We start from the raw sequence: 19,928 nt of genomic DNA on the forward strand, positions 1-19,928 counted from the left end.
ACCACCAAATTAGAGATGGCTAATAAACTCTGGCCTAGTCAGTGATGCCCACACCCCAGACAAATGTATAACCACTGATGCTCATTCACCCCTGGTGGGTCCTGCCTCTTTTTTCCTCAATTTATTCATCTTTATTGTCACAAGTAGGCTTACATTGTAATGAAGTTACTGTGAAAAGCCCCTAATCGCCACACTCCGGCGCCTGTTCAGGCACACAGATGGAGAATTCAGAATGTCCAATTCACCTAACATGCACGTCTTTTGGGACTTGTGGGAGGAAACCGGAGCACCCGGAGGAAACCCACGCAGACACGGTGAGAACGTGCTGACTCCGCACAGACAGTGACCCAAGCCGGGAATCGAACCTGGGACCCTGGCGCTGTGAAGCCACAGTGGTAACCACTGTGCTACCGTGCCGCCCACTTAAATCACAGAGTTGGGCATCAGATATTTGTAAAGATCATCTCCCCTTGCCCCAATGGCTGGCAAGCCTACATAACTAACATCCCTTCCTCTGAGGTGATGGGAGTTTTACAAACGTACAACTTTTTGGCGCGCCACCAGCCCACTGGTAACTCACTCAAATAACTACTTTCTATATGTCAACAGAGGCAACCAATGCCCAAATGTTACTCATCAGTGTAGACTTCACTGCCTCACCAGATCCCTGCAATTGTGCCTACCTGCACAAATCACAGGAAAGCAGCTTGGAGAGGGAGCCTCTTTTCTCCCAGCCCCCCGCATTAGCTCGGGTCCTCTGGTGTCCCAACTACTCCCTACCCGACAACAGCAATCTCTATTCTGATCAGCGTCACATCAGTTGACATATTGAGTCATCCAGAAAGTGCACCACCTACTCATTGCTAGTTGCGTGAAGTAATGCCCTTTGTACCATAACTTTTATAAACCTTCTGCTGCCTGCAGAAAAACATGCCATTGGTGGAAAGGTCAGGTTTATGTGCACCAACACCAGACATAATAATGAATCTTCCAGCAAGATTCCACCTCAAATGCTGAGTCACAAACTGAGCCATGTAGTCTTGTGAATGTCGGAGACTATTATTCAATGAGTCAATTCTCAGTGTAAGTTGCAATGAAATGTGGTAAAGACTTTTTTCAGGAAAAACCTGACTTACGAATAACTTCATCTCAAGAAGTATCTGGTCTAGTGGCATCAACAGTTGAGGTAAATTTTAATCAGAATCCTGGAGTCAGCAAGCCAGTGGGGAAAAATCCAACCTCTGATCAAAATCATGTGGGTAATGTTTACTAACTAATTCGCTTACAACATCCCAGACCAGAGTCAGCAGAGTTAACATCTCTATATGACGACATGATACAATGGTGTCACATGATACAATGGTGTATCTGTATATCCCAGTAAAAGCTAAACAGAGTGCTGAAGGAAACACTGGCAAGGTACGCCACCCCCATCTTGTCCTTCACCTTCATGTGAGACAAGACAAGATTAAGTCAAATCAGGCCAATGCCTGCAGAGAAAAGCTCAACAGCAGTCTGGACAGTTACTTTACCTAGCAGTAAAAACCAATCACATACTGGAATGGGGAGTGAGTGGAGAGGGGCGTGGGGAACGACGAACAGAGAAAAGGAGAAATAAATGAGACAAATCTAAAAGTGGTTACTTAAAAATTCAGCAGAAGTAAAGCAGTTTTTATTTGAAGTGCGAATGGATCATTCCAAAAAGAAAATGCTGGGAAATCTCAGCAGGTCTGGCAGCATCTGTAGGGAGAGAAAAGAGCGAACGTTTCGAGTCCAGATAATCCTTTGTGAAAGCTAAAGACAGAGAAAGTGGGAAATATTTATACTGTGGAGTGAGAATGAAAGATGAGTCATAGCCACAGAAACCCAGGGAAACCGGGTGCTAATAGCCACAGAAAGCAAGGGGAAAGAAAGACTGCTGGTGGCAGTCCCCAGAGAGAAACGGTGTGAAAGGCCAAACTGCAGAGAAACTAACATCAGAGGGTAAACTGTGACAGATGTAGATGTGGGAGGGGGGGGAAAGCAGAGGGAAGAAAGGTGGATAAGATGGGGGGGGGGGGGTGAATATATATATATATATATATAAATAAAAATATAATATATATAAAAATATAATATATATATATATATATATATATATAAGAAAGACAAGAGAAAGAAAGAAATGGTAAAAGACAGTTAAAATGAAATGGGATGAAAACAAATGGGTCGAGGTGGGGTTGAGCTGATCATCTGAAGTTGTTGAATTCGATGTTGAGACCGGAAGGCTGTAGCGTGCCTAACCGGAAGGTGAGATGTTGTTCCTCCAGTTTGCTTTGAGCTTCACTGGAACATTGTGGAGGCCAAGGACAGACATGTGGGCAAGGGAGCAGGGTCTTGTGTTAAAATGGCAAGCAACAGGAAGGTCAGGGTCCTAAATGCACACAGACCGAAAGTGCTCAGCAAAGCGATCACCCAGTCTGCGTTTGGTCTCGCCGATATAGAGGAAACCACAATGGATCATTTTTGTACCCATTGATCATGAAAGATCAACAAAGGGCGACTAACAAAGTAATAAAAAGAGCAAAGGTGAAAGAAAACTAGCGCAAAATAAAACAAAGATAGCAAAAGCTACTATAAGGGAAGAGAGTAGCTAAAGCGAATGTTGGTCCCTTGGAGGATGAGATCAGGGAGTTAATAGTGGGGAACCCAGAAATGGCTGAGATGCTAAATCAATATTTTGCCTCAATTTTCAGTGGAGAACACTAGTACATCCCAATAGTAACAGGTAATGCAGGGCCTAACAGACGGAGCAAATTAGAACAATCATCATCATAGGGAAAAAATGCTAAAACTATCAGGATCAAAGACCGATAAGTCCCAGAGCCTGATGGCCTACATCCTAGGTTCTTAAAGGAAGTGGTAGGGGAGATAGTAGTTCCATTGGCTATAATATTCCAAAATTCCCTGGATATGGGAAAGGTTCCAGTGGATTTGGAAAATGCCAATGTGACACCCTTTTCAAAAAGGGAGGCAGAAAGTAGGAAATTATAGACCAGTTAGTTTAATATCTGTGATTGAGAAATTGTTAGAATTCATTCTTAAGGAAAGTAAGAAATCTTACAACACCAGGTTAAAGTCCAACACGTTTGTTTCAAATCACTAGCTTTCGGAGCACTGCTCCTTCCTCAGGTGAATGAAGAGGTATGTTCCAGAAACTTATAGATAGAGAGTCAAAGATGCAAGACAATGCTTTGAATGCGAGCATTTGCAGGTAATTAAGTCTTTACAGATCCAGAGATAGGGGTAACTCAGGTTAAAGAGGTGTGAATTGTCTCAAGCCAGGACAGTTGGTAGGATTTCGCAAGCCCAGGCCAGATGGTGGGGGGTGAATGTAATGCGACATGAATCCAAGGTCCCGGTTGAGGCCGTACTCATGTGTGTGGAATTTGGCTGTAAGTTTCTGCTCGGCGATTTTGCGTTGTCGCGCGTCCTGAAGGCCGCCTTGGAGAACGCTTACCCGGAATTTCAAAGGCTGAATGCTGAAGTGTTCCCCGACTGGAAGGGAACATTCCTGCCTGGCGATTGTCGCGCGATGCCTTCAGGATGCGCAACAATGCAAAATCGCCGAGCAGAAACTTATAGCCAAGTTCCGCGCACATGAGTACGACCTCAACCGGGACCTTGGATTCATGTCGCATTACATTCATCCCCCACCATCTGGCCTGGGCTTGCGAAATCCTACCAACTGTCCTGGCTTGAGACAATTCCCACCTCTTTAACCTGAGTTACCCCTATCTCTGGATCTGTAAAGACTTAATTACCTGCAAATGCTCGCATTCAAAGCATTGTCTTGCATTTTTGACTTTGTTTTATATATATAAATATATATATGTTTCTGGAACATACCTCTTCATTCACCTGAGGAAGGAGCAGTGCTCCAAAAGCTGGTGATTTGAAACAAACCTGTTGGACTTTAACCTGGTGTTGTAAGATTTCTTACTGTGCTCACCCCAGTCCAACGTCGGCATCTCCACATCATTCTTAAGGAAGGAATGGCAGGACATTTAAAAAGCCAAAACGCAATCCACCAGTCAATATGGTTTTATGAAGGGTAAATCATGTTTGACAAATTTGCTCGAGCTCTTCGGAGATGTAACAACTAAGTGGATAATGTACATCCTGTAGATGTAGTATATCTGGACTTCCAAAAGGCATTTAATACGGTGCCACACAAAAGGTTAATACACAGGGAAAGATCACATGGGGTTAGGGGTAATTTATTAGTTTGGATAGAAGATTGGCTAACTGACAGAAGTCGGGATTAATGGGTCCTTTTCTGGTTGGCAAGATTCAACTAGTGAGGGTGCCACAGGTTTTGGTCCTCAGGCCCCAGCTATTTACAATCTATATTGATGACTTGGATGTAGGGATAGAAGGTACTAAAGTAGAAAGGTACTAAAAGTACTAAGTTGCAGATGACAATAAAATCGGTGGGACAGTAAGTTGCAATGAAGAAATAAGAAATTTACAAATGGATACAGATTAGGTTAGTGGGCTGAGAGAAGATCCACCATGATCGTATTGCATGGCGGAGCACGCTTGAGGCGCTGAATTGCCTGTTCCTTGTTCTTATTAATCGGCAGTGAATTTAGCCACTTATTCAAGTTTAGCTTACACCTGATGGTAGCGAGTGATTTGCAGTCTTGTGACTATTGTTAGAAAATCTATGTGGACAACCTGCTAAACTCACCGGTGCTATCTTTCACAAGCACATATCGTGGCAAACAGCGGAGTACCTAAAGAACATGACTGATCTGGTATAGTGGCTAACTTTCAGAGTTTGAGTACCTTCTGAAATTGCTCACCATGTTTCTGGGCAAGCCCCAGTTTCAAGAATACAATTAATTAAATTATGGAAAATATTACGCTCATTTCCAAACTCATCCAAAGGACAAAACTAAGAATTATAAATTGAATAGAAAATATAACCCAATTAATCAATGACATGAAGATACATGTTTACTGCAATATTCAAAGGTGTATTTTTCGCAATATTCAAAGGTGTATTTTTCACAAGAAGCTTATCTCCATACCTGCAGGAGAACACGTACACAACAGTATTCAGGAATTAAGTCTAACAATGACCATGAAACCATTGTCGGTTGTCATAGAAACCCATCTGGTTCACTCATGTCCATTAGGGAAGGAAATCTGCCATCCTCACCTGGTCTGGCCCAATAATAATAATCACTTATTTTCACAAGTGAGCTTCAATGAAGTTACTGTGAAAAGCCCCTAGTCGCCGCATTCCAGCGTCTGTTCGGAGAGGCTGGTATGGGAACTTGTGATTCCAGATCCACAGCAATGTGGATGAATGTAAATGCTCTCTGGAATGACCTAACAAGCCACTCAGTTCAAGGGCAATTAGGGACAGGCAATAAATGCTGGCCCAGCCAGCGATGTCCACATGCCATGAATTAATTTTAAGAAACGAAAATTCGGGGGGGGAGGAAACAACTTGTTTTCTCAGATTAACAGTGGATTCGCCAAAGGCATTCACAACACCTAGAATGTGAGGATTAATCGCATCTGTGCTAGCCATTTCTCAATTTGTCAAATGATCCTGAGAAAGTTGTGATTAAAGCCCAGTTCAAATATGCTACAAAATGTTGCAATATGCTCAAGAAAGTACATATAGCGGGCTAAACCTTTTATAAAAACCCATCTAGATGTGAAAGCGCTAAACAGAAAACGCAAACTATCGATCAAGTGGTCAAAGGAAGTGGGGAAAAGCTACCAGATTGTTTTCCCCTGGGGACAGTTGTCCACTGAGAATCATCATGGGAGCCCTCAGACATTACAACAATTAGCATGTTTTGTAGAGATGTTGTCCCACCTGCATCAGTATAGGCACCAAATTAGGGAATGTAAATAAGTGGAAATTTGCCCAGATAGGTTGCTGGATCTGGTATTTGCCTATCCAGGAGGTCTAGAATCACATAGCATCAAAAGTATATCAAGAAAGTGAATCAGAGTTCCTTTCTCAAGATATTCCAGAGATCCAAGCCCAGTTAGATGCATTACTGGCAAAATTTAATCTGATGCAAAAATGGCGCAAAGTGTCAGTTTATTACGGAACCAAACCACCTGCTTCAAAAGAAAATTAATTCCCATACCATTGCACAACCTTTCTCGGTGATTCTCAGCACCAGGATTGAGCACAAAACATTGGTGACACTATTCCAATTTAACAATCCGAATTCTATTCACCTCATTACTTAGACATTGAAATACATAAAGAGTTACTATTTTCAAAGCTCAAACAGAAACAAAGACAGAGTAATGTGTCAAACCTCTGGCCGTGCACCTTTTTTCAAAGTAGACAGATAACATTGCCTGATTTACCATTTTGGATCTTGCGTTAATGAGAATTAAGCTGGTATACACACTCATATGTTTGTATGGCTTAAAAAGGTCAAGATTCATGGATTCAACTTGTTTTCTGCAGTTTACTCTATATCAGTCCTTTTCAAACTTTTTTTTCCGGCCACCCATTTTTACAAAATGGCCAACTCTCACGACCCACGCCACGTTCACAATAGATTCTCCATAGTTACTTCTTCACACATCACATTCATTGTTCTGTATTATTAAATATAAAAATAATGTAAAAACAAATATATTTTCTAATTTTTGTTGTCATTTGGAGAGCTAAATAACTTGTAATTAAAATATCTGCACAGATCAGTGAGCGAGATTTTTGATCGCAGACTCATGAGGTGTTTGAAGGGGAAATGAGGAATTTCTTGGAAACACGCCTGGATTTTGGACTTACGGGGAAGGAAGGAGACACAACATCTAATCGCAAAGTCAGTCTCACTGAGAGAGCAACTGATCTCAAAGTGTGTGGAAAGTGGCTCCCCATTTAAAATATACATCAACCCCTTATGTAAGGGCAGCATGGTGACGCAGTGGGTTAGCCCTGCTGCCTCACGGCGCCGAGGTCCCAGGTTCGATCCCGGCTCTGGGTCACTGTCCATGTGGAGTTTGCACATTCTTCCCGTGTTTGCGTGGGTTTCACCCCCACAACCCAAAGATGTGCAGGGTAGGTGGATTGGCCACGCTAAATTGCCCCTTAATTGGAAGAAATGAATTGGGCACTCTATAAAAAAAAACCTTATGTAAAAACACCATTACTTTAAACATAGATCTGACTGACAAGGTTCAGATTCAACAGACATCAACAAGATTAACTGTCGCTGAAATGGAACCAACACTGACAATGTTAAGGGTAACAGATATTCAAGGTTAATTGACAATTGAGGGCGGCATGTGGTGCAGTGATTAGCACTGGGACTGCGGCACTGAGGATCCGGGTTTGAATCCTGGCCTGGGTCACTGTCCGTGTAGAGTTTGCACATTCTCCCTGTGTCTGCGTGGGTTTAACCCCCACAAACCAAAGATGTGCAGGTTAGGTGGATTGGCCACGCTAAATTGCCTCTTAAGTGGATAAAAAAATAATTGGGTGCTCTAAATTTAAAAAAAGATTAATTGACAATGGTAACAGTGGCAGACAGTAAACATGCATCCGATTCAGAATGTTAACCCTGAAGTTGGTCTGTGTGAGAGAGCTGGACTTGAACAGATGCATTTCCCCTGACTGGGATGGAATACGTTCCCAAACCCACACCTGTCGTTCCAGAGCCGAGTTCAGAATGGGACAAACATAAATCAGCGTTGTGACAATGGACCAATTGAAAGGTGGGGAAATCCCCACAAGATACACAGGAATTATCTGCTCGATCCTGTATAAGGGAGTATTACAGCTATGGGTTACTGACTGGGGTACTTGTGGAAACATATTTCAGTCGGCAGTCACTTGATTTTGGGGGGAGATGCAGACCTGGAAAAAAAGCACGGCTGGAAAGTCCTCTGTGAAGGAGGAGCTTCTGCAGGAAATAAATTTCAAGATAATTGATTTTTTTTCTGTTAAACTCTTCGGCTGTAGGTGCAGGTGCTGACTAACCTGCTGACCATCCGCTTCAGAAACGGGAGTGGCTGCTGGAGGCTGTATCGGTGGCAGTGACTATAAGAAGGTGACCAGGAAGGCAGCAAGTCCACGGCACCGGCCTCTACATCAGCCTCATGTGGCCACACACTGTACTGCAGCCAGGATTCACCCAGGGAGAAAATGGGAAACAAGGTCAGGCGATCCACGGGGATCATTTTTGCAGACCTTTTGGCGACCCACTGACAATCATCCCGCGACCCACTGGCTGGCTGCAACACCCACTTTGAAAAACACTGCTGTATATCACCTGGGCACAGAATGTGGTGGCGATGAAATGCAGCACCAAATGGGTTTGGGTAGAATCTCTGGTTATTGCATTCGTTACCTTAATTGTAAACTCATACAAGATTGACATTTCCTGATGACTTTTCATGAAAGGTGAACATGGTGCTGAATCTTAGTAAATGCTATCGGTGAACAGTTGCTGTCAATATCTTTGAGAACAATGCAACTTCGTTCTGGAGATACAAAATTATTTTGCAGTAATCTACATAATCTAGCTAAATTTACAGATTATAATTAAGATTCATAAAACAGGATAAAATTACTGACTACATCAATACTCGTTGCATAAAGCAGTAACATTACTATATGATTACATTATGCTGTACCTTTATACCGCATTAAGATTTACACAATGTTTGGGAGTAAAACATTTAACCAGTGTCAAAACACAAATTTACAGGCTTCATTTAAACCAATTCATATAATACCTAAAAGAATATTGTAAAAGGGAAACAATCAGGCTGCAACTGAACAGGAGAGTCGGAATGCTGTTGAAAATCTGCATTGAAACCAATCCTTTAAACTCTTCCCCTACACATCTATACTGAACTTACTTTATAAACATAATTATAAAACCACATGCTTTTCCTCGAACTAGTCTGTGGCTACAGGTAGAGAAAACATTGCTTTGACAGTTTCAGACTTAATCAGCTATTGGTTCCACTTGATTATGTCTAAAGAGAGTTAGGTCTCCCTCCCGATCCACATCAATAACTCGAATGCAAACCTCCCGCTCAGACACGGGACTCGCCTCAAATTGAAGTCTGGTCACTATTGATAAAGCTTGAAAATGTTTTTGAAAGACTGCAGAGAACGAAGCCCATTACCATCTTCTCGAACGAGTGGAGTTGCTGTAATGCTTTGAATGTTCGCTTTGAGAATTTAATTTGGAAATGAATGGCAACAGCACATAAGCAAGGAGCGTGTTCAATGATGGATGTACAATTTATTAGAGAGCCGGCTACATATAAACCTAGAAGCTTCACTTCCACCATGCACATTACAACCAGAGCTACTTGGCAATAGACATCAGGGTCCAACTGAATGAGTACAAAATTTTTTTTTTTTTTAAATGTAGAAAAGACACCAGATGACAGAAAAAAGCTTGAAGCATACAAATAAAATGGAAGGATTCACGAGCTTGAATTTAAGCCAATTTCACAACATTCTAGAACAATTAAGATGCGTAAAAAATAACAAACGGCACAATGAAAAACAGGTGTACAACCCTTTTGAATGCTGCTGCTTTTCAAATAAAGTACAGGATAATAATTCAACATAAAGAGATAAATGCAATTGAAAACATTCGTATTGGAACCCAATGTTTTACAGTTAACATTAACTTTAGCATGGAAACTTCAGATCAATATGATAAAGGACGGTTATTAATTTATGCTTCATATAAAAAGTACCTTATAAATAAAAAGACTGTGCATGTTATTATCTTTAATACATACTATTCTAAACTTCATTCATCACTCTAATCAAGGTCCCCTCCAAGTCACAAACTATCCTGACTTGGATATATGGCACCATTCCTTCATCGTCGCTGTCAAAATCCTGGAATTCTCTCCACACAGACTACAGCGGATCAAGATGGTATTTCACCCGCACCTTCTCAGGGCAATTAAGGACGGGCAATAATGCTGGCCTTGCCAACAACACACATCCCACCAACAAAATAAAAAAAACAATCACACATTACCTGACAAAGACTTTAAAGACAAACCACTCAAGTGATTCTTAAGGATCTGAATGTGGCTTTTATATCATTTTAAAATTTAACTGTGAACACAAACTAAATCTAATGAATAGTGCATGCATTAAATATATTTTATTGTACATTCAGGAGCGTTCCCAGTATTGCTGAATTTGAAATATTAGCAAGTTATTCAGCATTCAAAAAAGTTAAGGAAACCTTATGAGAGGAATACCAGCAGAAACAAACAGGAGAACTTTGAGCTAGTGATGGGTGAGCTGATGGCATTGACTGTCTTCAGCATTAGTGACAGGAAAAACTAAACTCACAAATCAGCACTAATTTTAGTTTACACATTAGCTTTGATCACACTGCAAACGACAGAATACAAATCACACTGAAAATGTGTCACCTAGTTTCTTTGTGGTCCATGATGTGTTAAAATAAAGCCATCACATCACCCACTCACTAGTCGGAAGCCAGAAATGCAAAAGTTTTTTTTAAAGAAACAGTAATCATTTTGTATAGACCTAGAATGGACTGCTTGCATCTTTAAAAAAATCAAACACGGTCATTTTCTATTTCTATACCCCCAATACTCAATCGCCATATCAAATGCGTCACTATCTTACAATAGATTTTTCAGGGGGGTGGGGGATAAGGTGTCTTAATGCAGTTTCACAATTACATGAAAGAACAATACATCTCAGGAGAAAGCCTTTGACCTATTGTGTCTGGCAGAGCTTTGCAATCAGTCCCACTGCCTTGTTCTCCGGCCCCCGCCCCCATAGAACTATGTTCCCCAGGAAAGATATTTTGTTAGAGAGTGTGGCAAGATAAGGGTAGAATGTGAGTCAGTATCACAAAACTGAATGAAGCAGAACAGTACCATTAGCGTTATGAGCATAAATCGAGAATACTGTTGCTCTTTGTTGAATATAAGGCAATGTGGCATTCTGAGGACTGTAGTGTTCCTAGTCTTTTAAAAAGAGGCCCATCATTAATCGCTCGTTTCTGAATGGGAGAGAACACACACAGCTAAGTTTTTCTTGACAACAAGTACAATTTAAAAAAACAAAGGCAGATCATATTAAAATGGCTGTTGTGCCGGTTTACTGACAACCAAGCAACAAATTAATTTAAATCGTGAAATGGATGCATCCAGTCAATAAAGATCCACGATTACATTAAAAATTGTCCCCGAGATACTATTTATTTTTATTACCTTAATTATGTTATTTATGCATTCATCTTCTTCTGTCATGATGTTTGGTCATGCTTTGGTCATGACTGAAATGCATATGCAACCAGCTATATGTAATGGGAATTCCCTGAGTGAATGTTTTCAGTGACACTCCAGCTGCAGGCTACAGCCACTAAGAGGCGGCATAACTTCACTTTGTCCCGTGATATACTGAGCAACGCCACAGGAGATCTATTTCCACTTTTAAAAGATAAACTGAAGTTTTGTCACTTTGTCTAAAAGTTTCACGCTTTTCCAGCTAATTTGTCCAATTTTAATAAGTGGTTTATTGGCTCGGTTGTGAAAGAAATCCCACTAACCTAACATAGATGGAAGAAAGAGTAATTCATTGTGTAGGTTTGATTTTAATAAGTTTGTAAAGTCAAGCTCACATCCATAGGTCGACAAGTAATGATGCTGCATCTTTAAGCTCCTTAGAAGACAATCAAATGATGGAAAAGCAAGATAGGAAACAGCAATCCACTGGATAAATAAGGACAGAATCATTCACACAAGAGTTCATATTCTGCCACTGTTCACTGTTCAGATTCTGACCTTCGTGCCCTGTATCGCCGCTGGCCAGTTGATTTTCGAGTAGCGATGGTTGCAGTGAATCCCACCAAACAACACAGGGACGTGGTGCTGAATTTCAGAGTGTCAAGCCAACCAGGAACATCGGTCTGCAGGTAATTCTCCATCAAATGCAAGCCCATCACCGTCAGCCAGAGCAGAGAAGCCACAGCATCAATTCTCCTCAGCCTAGGGAATTTGGTTAAAAAAACAGAAATAAAAACACATGATGTTCAGAGTGTCCCAGGATATATAGAGGGTCAGGCTAATTATCAAGCATACTGGCATAATGAGCTCCCATCTTACTTCCAATGAAGGGGGAGTTGGTTTTGTTCACTCACATTCTGTTCCCACCACTTTGGCAGGATTCCAGGCCATTCGTTCCACTGTATTTGTGCTAGCTCTTTGAAATAATTTGCCAATTAGTCCCACCGTGCACCCACTCTTTCCTGCAGCGATGCACACTTTTCCTTTCCACAAAAATAATGAATTTCCGTTTGAAATGTTCTAGGAGGGTTGCTATTGAATCTGCTTCCACCAAGTTTCCTGCAAGTGCATTCCAAATCATAACCTGCTGAATGAATTGTCCCATCTCCCTCCTGGTTCTTTATACCAGTTGTCCTAAATCAGTGTCCTCTCGATTACTGACCCACCAGTGGAGAGTTTCCCTTCATCATACCTTGAACACGTCTATTAAATCTCCTCTTAATTGATTCTGCTCGAAGGAGAGCAATCTGGTCTCTTCATATAACTGAAGTCCCATAACCGTTTCCATTCTGGTCAATCCGTTCTTTAAGGCCTAGTGCCTAGAATTGGATAACTGGCATAAGATCTTATGGGTGGAAGAAGAGAATTCTATTTTTTTTAAGTAAACTCTTCGGCAGTACATTGTACAAAGGTGGTGAAAGTAACTTTTAAAAGGAAATAAGACATCCACTTGAATTGGAGAAATCTTCAGGCTTTAGTTAAAGAGAAGGGGAGTGGAACTAATTGGACAGGTCTTTCAAAGACGCTGCATTAATCCATGGGCCCAATAGCCAATTTCTGTGGTTTCCTGTGTGAATATTCCAGCTAAGACTAGCCCCCAGTGAGCTATAAAGGTTTAGTCTTCTTGAGACTTGCATCGGCTTGCTGAATGTGTAACAAGTAGGTGATCTATTCCCTGCACGTCACTTCTGCTAATATAGTCAATTATAGAGAATCACACATCAGACTCTGGCTCTGTAACCGATTTTCCTTTCCTCAGGAGTCATCTGACCTGGACTTGGTGCCACTCCAATGTGGTATGACCGAGATCAAAGAACAAAGAACAATACAGCACAGGAACAAGCCCTTCGGCCCTCCAAGTCTGTACCGGTCATGATACCACCATTGGCCAAAACCCTCAGCACTTCCGAGTAGCGTATCCCTCGATACCCATCCTATCCATGTGTTTGTCGAGATGCCTTTTGAATGGCGTTAATGTATCTGCTTCCACAACCTCCCCTGGCAACGCGTTCCAGGCACTCGCCACCCTCTGTGTAAAAAAAACTGCCTCGCACATCTCCTCTAAACTTTGACCCATGGACCTTAAATCTATGCCACCTGGTGACTGACCCTTCCACCCTGGGAAAGAGAGCCTGCCCATCCACTCTATCCATGCCCCTCATAAACCTGTAGACCTCAACCTCCATCGTTTGAATGAAAACAGCCAGAGTCTATTCAGCCTCTCCGCATAGCTAACACCCTCCAGATCAGGCAACATTCTGGTAAACCTCCTCTGCGCCCTCTCCAAAGCCTGCACGTCCTTCTGGCGACCAGAACTGTGTGACACCACTGTTAAAAGCAGGAGTCTAGAAACACTCTTACACCAACTTTCAATAGATTGTCTGCTGTTTAAATAATCTTCTTTGCTTCTTAGTGGAGATTATTGCAGTCCTCTTCAAGCAGGAACAGACTGTCTCTTCTCCAAAACTGCACTGTACTAAGTGGGCAGACAGATTAAAACCCCAGATACAGAATGCACAAACTTACAGGGCCGTCCATGCTAACATTGCCCTAATCACAATACAAAATGAAGACATAATTTTGCTTGCATAATGTTCAATAGCCCACAGTAAACTAACGAAGCAAGCATACCTTCCCCCATGTCAGAATTCGTAGTTTCTTTGACTAATCTACTTCTTCAGTTGAAGTGCACTGCACAGGTAACCACATTCACTTATCCATCGTTTGCCTAAACCGTATTTTACCTTGTCAGGTGGGGCAGATCTCAAAACACCTGCAGCTTGATCAAAGGGGCAGTTTGTTACAGCCTGGGGAAATTTAGGATATAGTTACCTTGTGAGCCACCATCCTCAACTCCAGCAGGTTTCGGCAAATGAGGCTACAGGTTTTGCATGCAGAGCAGAATTATTCACTGCACATGAATGATGGGGGATGGCAGGGTACAAAGTAAGAATAAAACAGGAAAATAAAAGCAATAATACTGTGGATGCTGGAAATCTGAAGTAAAACACTATGGTGATGACGTGAAATATGTTTCGATACATTTGAATGCCATGTCTTTTATCTAATACAGAAGGAGGAGACTGCACAATTTTCCCCAATGCCAACATGTTTCAAGAGGGAGGAAAAGACTGTTTTGCAAGGATTCAGACCAGCGATGAATGATGCTTGTGCTTTAACTGTTAAGAACCCCGCTGATGTTACCTACAGGTGTCTCGAAACTGTGAGGGATACCTCAAAATGCCGGTTCTTAGTGCTGTATCTTTGTTTGGAATGATGTGAGGAGAGTTCGGTCATTGCATAAACAAAGAATGTTTTTTTAAAGTAAAAAAATAAACACACAGGATCAATATACACTACGACACTTCAGTATATGAATAACTAAACACATCATGTTATCTGAAGTTACCTCTTGTTCCCAAAATATACCCACATTCCCTGAATTCACTGAGATACCCCTTTTCCCAAGCGTCGTTCAGTTTGAGTAACTCAAATCCAGTTAATAGTTACCGCACAATAGTGCCTGGGTGACCAAGTCTGGGAAACCATCTCCTCCTGGTTCAGCGAAGGCACAAAACGGTGTCTTTTAGAGAATATCTACGATTTGCCATGGTTCTAAACGTTAGATGGAGCAGGCTTCCGTGGCTCAGATCGCAGATAGAACCCGCCTGTCTGAATGTTAGATTGTCACAACTCCGCCTGGAGACAGCACATGCAGTATTTAGTTGGGCAGCATGGTCGACACGGGCTTGGAGGGCCGAAGGGCCTGTTCCTGTGCTGTACATTTCTTTGTTCTTTGTTGTTCTTTTGATTGACCTCAATTGGTTATGCATCTCTCCCAGTAACAAGTTTCGAAAACAGTATAGATAATAATCAAATGTGAATAGCTTACGGAGGAGAAAGATTATATATTTAGTCAAGGAAGTTGATGGGGGGAGACAGCCAAAAACACAGAAGGCTTAATCAAAGAACAACAAAGATATAATTGCCCAGAACCTGACAAGCCAGGGCAGGCAGTTTTTTAAAAATTCATTTACGGGATATGGGCTTCACTGGTTAGGCCAGCATTTATTGCCCATCCCTAGTTGCCCTTCAGAAGGTGGTAGTGAGTTGCCTTCTTGATCCGCTGCAGTCCTTGAGGTGTAGGTACACCCACTGTGCTGTTAGGGAGGGAGTTCCAGGATATTGCCCCAGCGACAGTGAAGGAACGGATATAGATTTCCAAGTCAGGGTGGTGAGTGACTTGGAGAGGAACCTCCAGGTGGTGGGGTTCACAAGTATCTGCTCCTCTTGTCCCAGCAGAGGGCAGTAGAGCAGAGCTGCTGATTGGCTGTTGTGGGGAAAATTTGCATACGTCCGTGTGCTCACCCTAACTTGAAGGTGATTTGGGGAGGAGCTGTTGTCAAGTGACAGTTAAACCCAAAACACTTTTTCAGTGTTTCCCTCCCGTCCCCCTCCTCTAACCAAAAAAAACCACCCGCTGTAAAGATCAAGAGGAAGGCTTAAGGGCAGGTGGAAGTAAAAAGAAGTTGAACCGTGATGTTACAGCCTGCAGGTAAGGGATTGGTTGGTGACTGGTAAGTAGTTTTTATTTTATTTTCCCTCAGGTGTTATCGTGCAGGGTGCAGAGGTTGCTGAGTGAGTGCTTGCTGAGAAGGGAAGTGAATAACAGGTAAGCTCTTTCTTTCTTTTTCTTTTTTTTTATTGAGAGGGGATGGCAGGGAAGGTAGTGCAATGTTCCTCCTGCAGAATGTTTGAGGTGAGGGACGCCGTCAGTGTCCCTGCTGATTTTGTCTGTGGGAAGTGCACCCATCTCCAGCTCCTCAGAAACCACATTAGGGAACTGGAGCTGGAGCTGGATGAACTTCGGATCATTTGGGAGGCAGAGGTGGATCATTCGGGAGGCAGCCCCAAGTCGTGGTCCACATAGGTGCCAACGACATAGGTAGGAAAAGGGATAGGGATGTAAGGCAGGAATTCAGGGAGCTATGGTGGAAACTTAGATCTAAGACAAACAGAGTTATTATCTCTGGGTTGTTACCCGTGCCACATGATAGCGAGATGAGGAATAGGGAGAGAGAGGAGTTGAACACGTGGCTACAGGGATGGTGCAGGAGGGAGGGTTTCAGATTTCAGGATAATTGGGGCTCATTCTGGGGTCGGTGGGACCTCTACAAACGGGATGGTCTACACCTGGACCAGAGGGGTACCAATATCCTGGGGGGGGAAATTTGCTAATGCTCTTCGGTAGGGTTTAAACTAGTTCAGCAGGGGCTTGGGAACCTGAATTGTAGCTCCAGTATACAGGAGGTTGAGAGTAGTGAGGTCATGAGTAAGGTTTCAAAGTTGCAGGAGTGTACCGGCAGGCAGGAAGGTGGTTTAAAGTGTGTCTTCTTCAATGCCAGGAGCATCCGGAATAAGGTGGGTGAACCTGCGGCATGGGTTAGTACCTGGGACTTCGATGTTGTGGCATTTCGGAGACATGGATAGAGCAGGGACAGGAATGGTTGTTGCAGATGCCAGGGTTTAGATATTTCAGTAAGCTCAGGGAAGGTGGTAAAAGAGGGGGAGGGGTGGCATTGTTAGTCAAGGACAGTATTACGGTGGCAGAAAGGACGTTTGCTGATGATTCGTCTACTGAGGTAGTATGGGCTGAGGTTAGAAACAGGCAAGGAGAGGTAACCGTATTAGGGGTTTTCTATAGGCCTCCAAAAAGTTCCAGAGATGTAGAGGAAAGGATTGCAAGGATGATTCTGGATAGGAGCAAAAGCAACAGGGTAGTTGTTATGGGGGACTTTAACTTCCCAAATATTGACTGGAAACGCTATAGTTCGAGTACCTTAGATAGGTAAATTTTTGTCCAATGTGTGCAGGAGGGTTTCCTGACACAGTATGTAGATAGGCCAACGAGAGGCGAGGCCATATTGGATTTGGTACTGGGTAATGAACCAGGACAGCACGGTAGCCTTGTGGATAGCACAATTGCTTCACAGCTCCAGGGTCCCAGGTTCGATTCCGGCTTGGGTCACTGTCTGTGTGGAGTCTGCACATCCTCCCCGTGTGTGCGTGGGTTTCCTCCGGGTGCTCCGGTTTCCTCCCACAGTCCAAAGATGTGCGGGTTAGGTGGATTGGCCATGATAAATTGCCCTTAGTGTCCAAAATTGCCCTTAGTGTTGGGTGGGGTTACTGGGTTATGGGGATAGGACGGAGGTGTTGACTTTGGGTAGGGTGTTCTTTCCAAGAGCCGGTGCAGACTCAATGGGCCGAATGGCCTCCTTCTGCACTGTAAATTCTATGAACATGATTGACAGGTGTTTGATTTGGAGGTAGGTGAGCACTTTGGTGATAGTGACCACAATTCGATTAAGTTTACTTTAGTGATGGAAAGGGATAGGTATATACCGCAGAAAGAGTTATATCTGGGGTAAGGCAATTATGATGCGATGAGGCAAGACTTAGGATGCAACGGATGGAGAGGGGATGGGCACAATGGAAATGTGGCGCTTGTTCAAGGAACAGCTACTGCGTGTCCTTGATAAGTATGTACCTATCAGGGAGGGAGGAAGTGGTCGAGCAAGGGAACCGTGGTTTACTAAAGCAGTCGAAACACTCATCAAGAGGACGAAGGAGGCTTATGTAAAGATGAGACATGAAGGTTCAGTTAGAGCGCTCGAGAGTTACAAGTTAGCTAGGAAGGACCTAAAGAGAGAGCTAAGAAGAGCCAGGAGGGGACATGAGAAATCTTGGGCAGGTAGGATCTTGGGCTTGATCTTAGCCTTCAAGACCTAGCCTGTATTCATCTGAGGCAGAATGGGAACCAGTGGGAACACATTTATTCAATCTTCCAAAGTACAGAGATGGAAGGAATGTAGCAGGTGAGGTGTATCTGTGATTGATGGTGGAAAGAACTTGGTGGAAAAGGGGACAAAGAAGAATTGGCAAAGTACCACACTACTTTAAGTGTGCTTGCTATTGAGGGAGAAGATAAGGGAGCGGGGAAAAATACTCCTTTCCCAATGTTTCTCAAAGTGATGAGTTTATCTTTCGAGAAACAGGCGGGAGGTTTAAACAAAAGAAACAAAAAAAAAACTCCTGGATTGGACCCTGCAGTCTGGCAAATATTACAAGAAACAAAATTTTAGTAAAATATTAGCACTCATGACTAGCCACACTGATGAGCAAGACCCATGTTGCATTACTGTACAATAAACTAAGCTGCTGTCATTTTCGTACCCATATATACAAGCCACACAGAGCCCTGCATAAAATCTTTCATCTCTCACACTTCTCATACCACTGGCCCAAATCCATGTTTTAAACGTCTGTACCTTAGAATATCCTTCCACTTAATTAACGCACAAGTTGGACAGTCTGATTAAAAATAATTTCTTTTCCAACTTCACTTCAAACAACCCAACAAAAGGTTACATCATAAATGCATTCTGAAAATCACCATAAAACAATGGATCAGTCGACAAATGAAGCAGGACTAAGCCACACAGGTCACATGGAGTCGGGTTTCCTCCCTGGTCTGCCAAGAGGAACTCCCACTGGCATGCCTCGAGTCCGAGAAGACTAACCTCCAACAAGCTCTTTCTTTATGCTAGGTACGACTCCTGCCAGTGGAGATTGTTTCCTCAATTCCCAATTACTTCAATTGCACTGTGGCTCCTTGATGCCATGGTCTGCCAAACACTGCCTTGATGTCAAGGACAGTCACTCTCACCTCAACTATGGAATTCAGTTCTTTTGTGTCTTTGGGACATCAATGGAGGAGTCTAGAAAGTTGGCTGAAAGGTATGACCCTGAATACGTTTGACTAATCTGTGGGACGGCACCCCCAATTTTGGCGCAAGCCTCAATTTGCTCGTGAGCACAACATTGGATCAACTGAGCTGGGTATGCCCCTGTTATGTTCAAATCTAATGCCTAGTTTGACACTGCATGGCCTGTCCAATTATGTTCTCATTATACTTAGTAGTAGCTGCCTGGTGCTGCTGAATGGTTTTATACGCCATTTTAGAGAGCAGTTAAGCGTCAACCACGTTGCTGTGGCTCTCAAGCTACAAGTAGATCAGACCAGGTAAGTTTTGTAAGGGCCCCGAAGAATCCAGCACGAGTTTTAAGGATACAAAATAATAAAGTTTATTTACTATAACAATATATACATAGTAGTAGCAGTAACTTCCCTTGCTACCTTCTCCTTCCTCCTGGTTCCTGGACTGGCCAGCTTATTTATAGTAGGAGTTTCTCTGCCCCCCTCATTGGGGAAGTTCATACTCCCATAGGATTGTGGGATAATCATTAGTCCCCAGCCAATCGTCAGTAGGCAGGTTATAACATCCCTCCCCCCCCAAAGTCCAAGGAATCCACCGTAGGCCCTGGCGAAGGAAGGCGTCGAACTCGTTTGGCCGCAGGCCGGACGCCATTTGCACGCGGCGCTGGATCAGGCGGCGTATAACGAGACGGAGACCGGCGCTTCCGTGATGAACGGCGCGGTTGTACATCCACGGCCTGTGGACCCGAGGATTCCCCCTCTGATTCATCCTGTGTCTCCATCTCGGAGTCAGAGTCTGCTGCCTCCGTCATGT

At 43.0% G+C, this 19,928-nt stretch overlaps 1 protein-coding gene across 4 annotated transcripts in view; it reads right to left on the bottom strand.

Moving 5' to 3' along the window:
* tmem201 (transmembrane protein 201) overlaps positions 1-19,928 on the bottom strand; it is a 230,513-nt gene that overhangs the window by 132,947 nt on the left and 77,638 nt on the right. For 2 of the 4 annotated variants that reach the window (XM_072477917.1, XM_072477916.1), the window contains exon 6: positions 11,836-12,039. In XM_072477917.1, coding sequence (XP_072334018.1) covers positions 11,836-12,039 — 204 coding nt within the window. Of the gene's footprint in view, positions 1-9,259; positions 12,040-19,928 lie in introns of those variants that run through there. The other 2 variants (XM_072477918.1, XM_072477920.1) reach the window with 2 other exon arrangements.

The sequence above is a fragment of the Scyliorhinus torazame genome, chromosome 16 (genome assembly GCF_047496885.1).
Source record: "Scyliorhinus torazame isolate Kashiwa2021f chromosome 16, sScyTor2.1, whole genome shotgun sequence".
Taxonomy (NCBI): domain Eukaryota; kingdom Metazoa; phylum Chordata; class Chondrichthyes; order Carcharhiniformes; family Scyliorhinidae; genus Scyliorhinus; species Scyliorhinus torazame.